Raw genomic sequence first — 12,118 nt, 5'->3', positions numbered from 1 at the left:
TGCTCCCGATGCTGTTTGAGGTCATTTTCTAAAGAAGAAAAATCAGATTTTTATTTTTCTGAAAGGAATAAAACGTGGAAATGCAAATGTTTTTCTTAAAATCCTAAAAACGAAAGAATGACACCAAAAACTGGAGAGCCGTCAGCTTTCATTTGAAAAATATAAAACTTTAATAAAGGCTACATCTCTCAATAATTACAATAATTATAGCTCCATGTAAATCTTTAAATGAAACTCTGTATATAATGTATAATTTACAGTTTAGATAGAATAAACAAAAACAAACAAAAGAAAGGCCATGGTGTAAAAACAAAACAAAATAAAGAAACATGATTACAGGACATTATTAAAAGCATAAAAATATCTTTTCAACATAAAACCCTTTTGAAAACCAAGGGATATTTAATAAAACCCTGAAACAGGGCAGCACATGGTATGGATCCATGTAGGCACAGGTGCTGTACTCAGAAAACACCAGCAATCATGTGTGTGTGTGTGTTTGTGTGTGTGTGTGTGTGTCAGTAATCCTACTTCAGAATGCATAATTACAATATATGCAGGAGCTCCGTTAAACTCGGTGTTACTGGAACAACATTCAAACAGAACTGGAGCTGGAATTCTTCATGTTTTTGCTTTTTTCCCACCTACACACACGTTTTATTAGGAAGTCACTGTCTTAGTGCTCCAAACTGATTCTTGTTAGATATTTTGGTGTGTGGGCTGTAAACTCTGCCATTATTAGGTCTGTTTTCTGTGTGAATCTGCAGTTGTCCCCCCCGTCCCACCCCGTCCCTGTGCAATGCCTGGTTTACAAACAAAGGCACAACTAAAAAGATTGAGCTCTAAGGAAAAAGGGGAGGAAGGGAGACGATCCTGGCGGGACAAAAGTACCAAACTACCGGGACCGAGCATTAAAACGATGGAGCGCTTCGGGTAAAAAACGTTAGTTTGGGGTCACACGTGGCAGCAAGGCGACAGGAGGAGTTAGGCTCGTGTTTTAACACAAAAACAAACAGTTTTCTCCCAACATTCAAAGCAGCTTGCCCATTGGCTGGAAACAGGAAGGGGGCGGGGTCACAGGTTTAAGAAGGAGGAAGGGGTTTTTGTTTTAATAAATACTAAATAAAAACTTTCAACTCAAGACAAAAAGCATCTATATATAAAATACATGTATATATACATATTTGCATGTATGTATATGCACACGTACGGCGTTTTCTCGCTCGCTGCGCCTTCAGTCCATCATCACAAGTCGTCTGCGTCTTCAGTGGTTATCGTCAGGAGGAGTCGGGGTCTCCCCTCCCCTGGACTCCGGTTCCCTCATGTTTCTAAGGCTGATCGGTTGAGAGAGTCAGGGAGGGGGGTGGGCGGCACCTCCTCTGAGTTCAGCATACTTCATTGGCTCGTCTTCCTTCAATCACTCCTCTTGTGCTGGATATATTAACTCTGTTTAGCTTAATAATAAGAAATAGATTTTAAAAAAAAAGAAAGAAGTCCCGAGTGTTTGTTACTCCGAGTCTGTCGCTCAAGTTTGTAGGAAACGTTTAGCTTCTGTTTGGGCGGAGGGAGGCGGGGGGGTTGCTTGTGCTCTTCAGTCCATCCTCTCCACCTTGCCCAGGACCTTGCCCTCGTACATGGGCAACACGGCGGCGTCCTCCCACACCTCCTCAAACACGGCGCCACACTCAAACTCATCGCTGACCTTCTTGAAGTAGTACCTGAGGAGACAGGGAAAGGTTCGGGGTCAGAAACGCTGAGGAGAAAGGGACGTAGCAGCAGCTGGTTCTAACCGTCACGACTGCAGACATGAGCCACCCCGTCAAAAAGGTAAATCCTGACTCCGCGTCCCACTGCTGCTCCGACAGAGCTGAACTCTGAGTTTAAGGGAGCGGAGACGGTTCGAGACTCAAAATGAAAGAAACGGCAGACTTTCCTTTGCAGTCTCACTGAATTTTAAATGGTCGCAACCAATTAAAACCAACCAGTGAAACAGACAATTTATTAAAAACTCTGCCCTACTTTTTCATTAATGTTGATTTTGATCTTTCAGATTGTTTGAGCAGGTCCTTTTAGACGTTCCATGTTCTAGATTAGTCAGTAAAGAACATTGTTCCCCTCAAACTGAACAGCCTGCAGGTCAATCTAATGTTTTTCCTTCACTGAGGTTTTTAAAAAGCAGTTTAAAACATTTAGTTTCTCTGGATTTCTCCTACAATTAATGCTTTCGGTGTTGTAAATAATCTGTTTTTCATGTCATTTAGTTTTTATTTTACTTAGTTTTATATATCTTTTTGTTTTAATTGATTATATTGCTTTAATTGTAATCTTTTAATGGCTGCTCCTGGCCGTGCACAGAACTGCGTTGCCGACCTCGGTCCACCCGCCTCAGCAGCCGCCTCCACGTTTAGGATTTAACCTGCTGGAGTAACTTTTACACGAAACTCGGCATTTTTGGACACGTTTTTCAATAATTGTTCATCATCAGCGCCGTTTTCAGACCTGGACCTTCGCCTCGGATGTTTTCTCTCCTCTGCAGATGTCAGCACGCAGCTCTTTAGACGGCTCGATGGTGATTATTTTAAGAGAATAATTTTTCTGAGGCAGGACTGAGAGCCTCTGTGACTCACACCCGCCACCAACGAGTCCTTCAGCGGACGTCGTTCTCCAACGAGTTGCAATGAGACGCCACCTTTAAACGCTCTGGGATAATTCCAGCCTCTGAAACACTCTGGGGTGCTCACGCCCTCTCTGTGTCCATCGGTTTCTAATTGGTCCAGCTGTCAAACGGAGGGCCTGAGACCGCGATTCGCTGCACGCCACATAAACCAAGATCCTCACAAACACGTCTTTCCGATCATCAGCAAAAAGCAGGACAGCTCGGTTAGCAGGCTTCACCCTCAGACTGTCTCCTGAAGGTCACAGGTCACTCCACTAGCCCACTCCTCTTTTACACAAGCAGAGATAACTCCTAGGGCCGACTGCGGCGTCTCCCGGAGCTCCTAATGATTCCTACTCCCCGCTTTAAAGCCAGCACAAAGATCAGCAGGAGGGGCTTTAATGATAAGCTTTGTAATGGAAAAATGCCTCATTTTGTCCATGTGTGCCTGTGTTCAGAACATAAAAAGGATAAAAACGTGTGTATGTGGGGGGGAGCTGAGAGTTTTATGAGCTCAGCTTAGAGTCATTCAAACAACACACGTACAGAAGGGCGTACAAAAATATACACATCCAGCCTCACTTTTCCTGTTGATTGTAATCACAGACGAACGAATGAGGAGGAGGTTTGCTTCATCACAGCCGAGGAACGTGAAGCTCCATTAACATGACAGAAAAATCACATTTCAGGAAACTTTTCCTCTCTCCTGAGCATGACTCAAAGCCTTTCAGTTTTATTTGTTTTAGTTTTCTCTGAACTAAATAAATTCTTAGTCTAATTGGCTGGGTTTTTTTCTTCTGCAAAAAACAAAAAACTCTACAATTTCACTCACAAATAGTTGAAAGTCATCACTTTGTTGCAGAGACAGAGCGATAGAAGGAGTCTTTCCACTGGAACATGTTTCATGTTGCAGGATTTTTCTCTCCTCAACATCTGGCACCAATATCGTCTGGCAGCGCAGCGGAGTACTGTTCTCTGCTGTACCGCTGCCATGTCCAAATTAACCAGCTCCACACATTCTGCTGCCATTGAAGCCAGACGCTTCACCCCCACCCTCCGTTCTCACAAGCTCACTGAAGAATTATGAGATATCTCGGGAAGCTGTGGCCTCCTTCTCTGTGTTGCCCAACAAGCAGATGTGGCCTGATGTTGATGTCACGGGCATGATTACAACCTACTCATCACTGGAGAAGTTATTCCAAACAGAAAAGCTTTTGGACACTTGTATAGAAACTAGCAAGTCTTAATATTAGGAATTTGCCTTGGTTGTCTGACAAAGAGAGGCGTTTTACTGCTGGACCGCTAACAGAACAAGGTGCTTCCAGCGCTCGACTTAAGCGTCTGATGCAACAGTGTGGCGAAGGAATTCGAAGGCATTGCAGTGGTCTTTGGACACAAAATAAAATAGCCCAATGCTTCAAAGCCATATTTATTAGGACTGCCTTTGCATGGAAATCAGGACCAGATGTGGGAAGAAAATTCACTCCAGAACCGCCTTTCTCTCCCCGTTTCTATAAGCTCCAAGTACCACGGATCAGCTCCAGCTTTTCTATTCAAATGTCAGGCTTTGTAACTTTACATTCCCATTAAATACATAACAGGAAATACTCACTGATACAGAGGAAACTCACTCTGCTACAGTGTAAAACCAAAGGTTTTTTTTTTGTTTTGTCTGTGGTGATCAAATTTACCGGTAGTTGCCTTTTTTGCTGAGCTGTTCCTTGAAGTGACCCAGGGTGAGGCAGTGGGTCTTCATCATGCTGCGATAAGGGATTTCTTCACCACAGAAGAAGTAGGTGACCACCAGCTCTTTAGACCTGAAACATTAAAATGGGGGAATGAGTGAAGCTCACATAATTAGGCTACAGTTAATTACAGAAACACTGCGCTGCGACTAATGGAGACTCCAAATAGTTTGAAAATAAGTGGATTTTGCACTAAAGTGTCACCAAGCGACCAGAAAGCTGTGCAGCTGCGTTCTGCATGGCCAATTTTTGAAAATCGCAGCTAAATTTACGTGTGAACGCCCTGCAAAACTGTACTGTGGGCCGTGCACATTATTTAGTGGTTCTTTGTACCCACCCCCCTCATTTATAATTTAATGAATTTAAAGAAGTATGCTTTTTAAATGAAAATAAGCAGATTAGAACCAGTTGTTTTAATAATTATGACTTATTATTGGTGTGGTTTTCTGTCAAAGGGAGAGCTCCTAGGCAAGTGTGAAAATACAGCCTTTAGAATATATGAAAAGCTAACTTGAGAAGGGTTCGATGTCAACTTAAATTATTAAAAAGGGGGAAAGAAGAAAAGTTTAAAACTTCGCTAAGCTGACTCATATTTTCCCCTCTTTAAAGGAAGTGAGAAAATCTGGAAGGAAAAAGGTGAAAAGCCTGAAGCAAAAAGGGAAATCTGAGGAAAACATCCGAGTGACAAACTGAATGTGAGAATCTGAGTATGATAAAAACAAGAAACGTACTCATCAGAGTTGGTCAGAGAGCTGCTTCCGGTGACTCCGGCACCGAGATGGCTCCTGTCCCTCTGAAGGCTGCCTGCTGCTACTGAGTGCCTGTTAAACAGAAAAAAGGTTCATAACTAATCAATACTGTTACCAGTCAGAAGAGACAGCACTTAGAGTGTCTTCTGTTTTAGTCAGGTCTGTTTCATGCTTCAAGCTTCTTACTTTTGCTTCGGCGGCTTCGAAACCTTTTCTAATCTGCGACAGGCCTCTTCCAGCTGTGCCAGGGTGTTGGGTGGGGGTAAGGGCGGCATGGCTGGATCCTGGATGAACGGGTGACCCGGGTGATGGCCGCGGAGGTGAGCGCCGTTGCAGATGCCACCTCCACCCCAGGAGGAGTTGGATCGAGCAGGCAGAATCTTGGAGTCAAGCGGACCGGACTTCTTCAGACCTTGAGTGCTGTTAGGAATTAAAAAAATAAAAAGGTGGTCAGTACCGGGCATCGGCTGTGCAGAGAGCGTTTGCTGATAGACACTTGCCTGTGTGGCTTGTGCTTTCCCTGCCTCTCGCTCTCTAAGATCCACTGCCAAACATTCTGAGAGCGGTCGGTGGAAACTTGGGGAAGGCACGATGAAGACGTGTCCTCATCACAGGCCTTGACCGGCCGTCTGGACAAAGTGCTGCAGCGACTGCGACAGGAAGGAGAGTTCGTTAGAAGAAGAGACAAAGACATTTTAAATATGAAGCCGCAGCTCGGAGGATGTACTCACGCAGGTGTGAAGTTGGAATAATTGGCGCCCCCTTGAGGGCAGAGGCACTGCACACGCTGAGCCGCCTCGGTTTCGATCTGCTCCTTGGTCTTTGGCCCAGCGTGGTGATGGTGGATGTAGTGGTGGTGGATGTGCTTTGTGGACTGCCTGCTTGTCATCAGAACCTTGGAGGCCCCGTGATAAGCACCGAAGAAGGGCCCAGAGGACAAAAAGGCACCGGTCCGCTCTGGGGAGCGTGAACGGGGTGAGTGCCGAAGCACGCCTGGTGACTGGCAGCCGGGCGTCTTCAGCACACGGGAAAGGTGCTCGTCTAAGATGGCCTGTGGGTCTTCCTCACACTGGCTAGAAGATGGAAGCAGAGGGTGGTGGAGGGAGACGCTGCTGCTGAGGTCGGTGCTCTCCTCCCTCTCATCCTCCTGCACAGGCAAAGTAAAAATAAAAAAGTTAAGGCGATTGGCAAAACGTTAATAGTCACAAGAGGGTGAGATTTTATTTTGTGTGTCAACTTCCACCAACTTATATCTATCACCCTGTGAAGTCAGAGGAAGCAAACGCCTGGATAACTTGATGTGAGTTTCCTTTTTGCTGCTCTGTTATCTTCACTAACAGGCTTTGGGTGCACTTCATCTATAATGCAGAATGTGCCTGTGCTGCACAAAGAGACTGGCACTACACATATTCTGTAAAAGTGCCACTGGAGAGTAACTAAGTGCTATTTGAAGGCACTGAAAGTATGTCTAGAAACATAACTTTGAACGCTCCTACTCTAAATGAAACGGGAAAAGAGGAGATGAACAGTGAAGATGTGACTAAACCCAGACAAACTTTCCGGTCCCTTGGTGCGTACCCCATTCTTCGTCATGCTAAAGCTGGCAGAAAGCACAGAACCAGCACTTGACTAACTCGGATCCAAGTAAGACTTTTATTTAAGAGTCAGCTATGCTTATAGAAGCCCAATTCTGAAATAAGTTGGTTTACAATAGAACATAGTAAACACATCAAATATTGAAAAAAAATTGTACTAATTAAAAACAATACAGTAATTTAAAATTTTATAGCAGCAACTCAAAAATGTCAGGCCAGGGGCAACAAAAGGCTGTAAAAGTAAGTGGGACGAATCAGAAACATCTGGAGGAGCTTTTTATAACTAATGAGGTTAATTAGCAGCAGGTCAGTCAGAGGAGTGGGGATAAAAAGAGGATTTAGAGGCTGAATCTGTCAGAAGTAAAGATAGGCAGAGGTTCAGCAGCCTGAGAGAAACTACATTTAAATTTAATGGAACAATTTCAGAATAAAGTTCCTCAAGATGAAATTAGGAAGAGTTTAAATTTCCCATCATCTACAGATCATAAAATCATCAACAGATCCAAAGAATCTACAGAAATCTCTGAGGTCAAAGGTCAAGGCTGGTTCTGGTTCTGCTCAGGAACACTGTCTGTAAACACAGTTCACCTTAAAGCTCTATCAGGCAAACAAGAAGCCAGATGTGAACAGATGTGTCTCCTCTGGACCAAAGAGGAGAACTGTTCTGAGGTCAGCCTGCCTCTCTGATGGTATGGGGGTGCATTAGTGCCTCTGGAAAGGTTTTAGAGCAACATCTGCTCCCATCCAAGACTGTTGAACAGACAGAATGGGACAACATTCCCTCTAAAACCTCCAGCAGCTGCTCTCCTCAGGTCCTAATGGGAAACATGGCTCTAGAACAACTTTTTTAAGATGTATTGCTGCCACAAAATTCAGTTTTTGTTTTTCCTAAAAATAGCACAATTTATTTTTTTAATCATTTGATATATCTACCATGTTCTATTGTGAATAAAATATGGGTTTAAAAGACTTGAAAATCATTGCCTTCTGTTTTTATTTACATTTTGAACAACATCGCAGCTGTTTCAGAGTCGGGATTGGAGTAAATATGAGGTTTGAGAGCAGATACACACCTCCTGGATCTGCTGCAGCCTCTCCTCCAGCGAGCTCATCGTGTCCTGCTCTCGCTTCAGCTTCTCCAGCCTGGAAATGAGCTGAGCAGCAAAGGCTGAGGGCTCGACTGGGGTCATCTCCTTAGGCAGCCGGTGAGTCCTCTGCAGGGTAAACAACAACACAAGGGGGGCGGTCACTTTGATATGTGTGCGAGTGTGGCTACTTGGTGTTTCTGATGGATGCAATATGGTGCATTAATCCAACGCCCTTGCCCTAATCCTATTTCTGTCCAACAAGCCTGCAACTACTCCAAAAAGGCATAATCCACAAGCCCTTGCCCTGGAGCTAACCTGAACTTTCCTCACCGCCCATCCCTCCGAAGATCTTCTCATGCCCAGTGCCCTTGGCAGTGCCAAGCTGCCGGGCAAGGAGACGAGAAGGGGGCAGCGACGGGTAGCAGTTGGTCTCGCTCGGAGGGGAGGCCCCCTGCCTGCACCCTCTGTAGCCCGACCAAGCCATCAGCAAGGCAGCTTCTGAAGTCAGCACACTTCAAAGAGCCCTTGTCAAACATCAAACGCACACTAGGGGTGGGAGGGACACGCAGCTTTAAATCTCCGAATAAAAGCCAGATATCGACGGAGAAGGGAGAGCGAGGAGAGGAGAGGGGGAAGAAAAAAAAAATATATATATATAAAAAAAAAGAGGGTGACAAAATTAACAGTATGAAAAGAGACGGAGATTGAGATGTGCGTTAGTGGAGTGGTAATAACGACAGATAGACAAGAGAAAGAAAAGGAATGGAAAGTGGGAGAGAGAGGATAGAGGAGTCAAATCCTAGGAAGATCTGAAGGGAAGTAGTAATTTATTTCCAGGCTGCATGCAGGGCAGCTCAGAGGTACTCTAGTCACATTATCCTCCTTTTTCTTTAACTATATGCGCTGGCTTCTCTTTCTCCCTTTCTTACTTTTTTTGTTATTTGGCACACTGGTTTTCTTGATTTTTGACTCTTTTTTTTGTTGTTGTTCCTCTCATCTCTTTGTAGACACGATAAAGAGAAGAAGAAGAAAGGCAAGCGGAGCTGCTGGCAAAGGAGCGCCAGCCCTGCACGGGGCCCCTGCTGCCTGGGGCTGGTGCATCATGGGAGACAGAGCCATCTCCAAATCAGGAGGGAGACATTAAAGGAGAGCAAGTGGGGAAAGGAAAAGAGGAAGAGATAGACTGAGGGAGAGAGAGAGAGAGAGACAGGAAAGAACAGAGAGGAAAAGAGAAAACTGGGGAAATAGAAAATGCATGCACAAACACACACAAACGCATACCTGTGTTTGGATACGAAGACAAAAGAAATTCCATGTTTATTTTCTGGCTCCTAACCTGTGTCAACCTATTCTGACTCAAACCTTTCAACCTTCTCACAACAACTTCAGCAGGTCAAAAAAACTGCTTTGAAACCAAACACAATACAGTTTTTTGACCCAAATACTCATTTAGGCTGTTCTATCATTTAACACAAAGATGCTTCCTGTCATGCAGTTAGAGATGCAAGTGATCCAGGAAACCAGAGGAAACAGAAAAACTTATACAGATATGCACAATATGAGCCTTGAAAAACAATCAACCAATAAAAGCACGGCTCTTTTAGCAAACCAGGACCTTGTTCCAGAGCATAAATATGGACGCCAAGACATTTTAAGGAAAAAAGAACGGAGTATAAAGAAGTAGGACTTACAGGGAAGTGGGGTAGCGTAACCTGGCCGTTGATCTTAACACTTCGGTGCATCTCCCTCTGGAGCTGCTTCTTGGTGCCCAGCTTGTACGGAGGGATTCCATCTCTGCAAATCAGAAAGACAAGAAACATTTACTCTCACTGAAATGTAAAACAATGAAGAAAAACGTCTATAATTAGCTACACCAAAGGCTTCTTTTTCCCATTCACTTCATCATATAGGTCAAAGTGTCTCTGCAATAACTGCGCTAATATTTGATAAGAAGGCACCGTTAGAGATCTAACATCCACTAATAATCCATTTCTTAACACAGCTAGGTAACCTTAGAATCCAAGATAACAATAATAAAAACTCAAAGGACGGAGACAGAAATATGCTCAACATTTCAGCTTCAAAGAAACAGCCTATTTGTAAGATTAAATCCGTCTGATCAAGCCTCAGTGTGGATATCTAAGCAGCTGAAGAACCAGTGCTAACTTCAGGATCCAGTTTCAGTTTCAATCTACCTCCAAAAGCCTTCAGCAGCCCAGCAAATGGTGCTCAACTCCTTCTGGTTTTGTAGATAATAAAAATAGAGATATAACGAGAAACGCTAAAAGTCTCTGGACAATTAGACAGTAATTCTGGGAATCTCATCCTCCATTTTTCATTCTGTCTGTTGGCTTTTCCAGTCAGTTGCCACTTAAGCTCGGCCAATTATCATGGCTGTTTTGGCCACTCAGAAGTGTCTGACCTAGCCCAAACGCTACTTTTTCTGCTGCCTCTTTGAAATCTCACACTCATGCACATATGCACCCGCTGCCATCTTCGTTTGGCAAGCGCTCCGCAGCGAGCCTCTGATCTCAGCAACATCAAAAGGCTGGTTTGTAAGATAAGGTAATGTTTGAAGTTGGTGCAGCAGCATTCCCCAGCGTCCAAGTAAATCCATAAATAAGATATAAGCAAAAAGAGAAAAAATCCCCCCCCCACCCTTCTTCTTGCAGCTCCCCTTCCTAAAATCCGTCTCTTCTTGTTCTTTATCTTGGAAATGAGATTCAAATTTTCAGTCTGTCTTTTAAGCACTATAAAAGAACACACTAATCAAATTGTTCCCTCAAATGTGTGTGTGGGAGAAGGGGGGGTGAAAGCTGAATACAAGGACAAAAAGAGATCTCTGTGTCAAAGACCTCGTTAAAGACTTAAAGAATATGACTTTGACAGATGAGACTGTTCAGCAATTAGTCCATTTGTTTCAGCAGAGCAGCTTCACCCGGCCTCATGTCATCCACACGGGAATACGAAAAGGCTTTTTATCGTTTCAGCCTTGGGTCCACATGGAAACGACATTATAGGAGCCCTTAAAAATCCTTAAACCACTGCTGTATTCTCATGTGGACAGGCTAAACACCAGCGTTTGAAAACTATGATGTCATGGTCCCGCCTCCCGCCTCACCTATAACCCCAATAAAAATCATATACTGTATTACTTCAAAGCTAAATCCTCTTATTATTACACCAAATAATCTAAGGCCACAAAGGTTATCATCCTTTTTTTGAACTGCCAACAATACTAAAGCAAACGCTGCTGAAATGAGTCAACATACATCAAATATACGTTAAAAAAATGTGGGAAATTAGCAAAGTTTAAAAAAGATTGACACTTGTGTTTAAAACGTTTACCCTGAACCTTTTGAACATGATAAAGTAAAACTCTTCCCTCAGTCTGTAGGAGGAGGCTGGGTCTGAAATCATCCTTTATGTCCACAGATTTGGACAGACAGCACTCCCAGTGAAACGTAATTTAACGTGGCACAAAAGAGAAGCTCCGATTCATCGTCAGTCCAGAAAGAATTCGGTTTTTAATCTAGCATCATCAGTCCCTTTCTTCTTGTGATCCACGTCTTATTTCCTGTTCCTGGTGTATTTATATGGGAGGCTACAGCGCCACATACAGGCCTGACACAGTTACTACACCGTTTTGGTTTGTTTTCTTTGTTTCCTTATGGATAAAAACGTTTCCAGAAACGTTGCCGTGTTCGTGAGAATAAAAGATCGTTTTAGAAAATGTGAATCTGGTGATGTTTTGTTACAGCAAAAGAAGAGGCTACTTTACAAACTGCATCATTGAGACTAAAATCTATCATCCTTTAAAAATAAAACCAAAGCAACACAGGAAACTCTACAAAGTGAAATCTCAGCAGCTCAGACGAACTTGTTTGCTAACAAGAATCCCAGAGTTTGTGAACCATCCAAGACCATGTGAGTTGACAGCTAGGCGCTTTGTCCAGGTTGGGGGAAACAGCCGTGAACTTTTTCATGCTTTCGTGGGCCCTCACTTTATGGGGATCTCCTATTCAGTAGTGCAAGTCATTTTCAAAGCAGCCAGCCACCCTCTTATCCCGCTAAGCTCCCCTCACCTAACAATAGGCTGAAAGCGATTCAGTTAAGCCCTTTATACTCCGTGCACTTTATTTTCTCACTCCCTTGCACTCAGAGCCTCACCACTCCTGCTCACGGCTCTGGAAGGTGGAGGAAAGAAGCTGTAGAAAGCTTTATGGATGGAGGTGACCCAGTGTAGCCATGAGGAGGAGGAGGTGTGTGTGTGTTTGGTGGGTGT

At 43.8% G+C, this 12,118-nt stretch overlaps 1 protein-coding gene across 1 annotated transcript in view; it reads right to left on the bottom strand.

The window, feature by feature from the left end:
- Positions 1-498: 498 nt before the first annotated feature.
- LOC108245506 (axin-2-like) overlaps positions 499-12,118 on the bottom strand; it is a 17,363-nt gene continuing 5,743 nt past the window's right edge. Inside the window, exons 4-11 of the mRNA XM_017432471.3 lie at positions 9,525-9,627; positions 7,819-7,959; positions 5,882-6,297; positions 5,651-5,800; positions 5,337-5,570; positions 5,133-5,222; positions 4,348-4,473; positions 499-1,718 (exon numbers count right to left, since the gene is read on the bottom strand). Of these exons, the coding sequence (XP_017287960.1) occupies positions 1,592-1,718; positions 4,348-4,473; positions 5,133-5,222; positions 5,337-5,570; positions 5,651-5,800; positions 5,882-6,297; positions 7,819-7,959; positions 9,525-9,627 (1,387 nt within the window). The 3' untranslated portion in view covers positions 499-1,591. The remainder of the gene's footprint in view (positions 1,719-4,347; positions 4,474-5,132; positions 5,223-5,336; positions 5,571-5,650; positions 5,801-5,881; positions 6,298-7,818; positions 7,960-9,524; positions 9,628-12,118) is intronic.

The sequence above is a fragment of the Kryptolebias marmoratus genome, linkage group LG3, assembly GCF_001649575.2.
Source record: "Kryptolebias marmoratus isolate JLee-2015 linkage group LG3, ASM164957v2, whole genome shotgun sequence".
NCBI classification, from domain to species: domain Eukaryota; kingdom Metazoa; phylum Chordata; class Actinopteri; order Cyprinodontiformes; family Rivulidae; genus Kryptolebias; species Kryptolebias marmoratus.
Note: the sequence above shows the minus strand (reverse complement) of the source record. Positions and strands in the feature narration are given on the sequence as shown.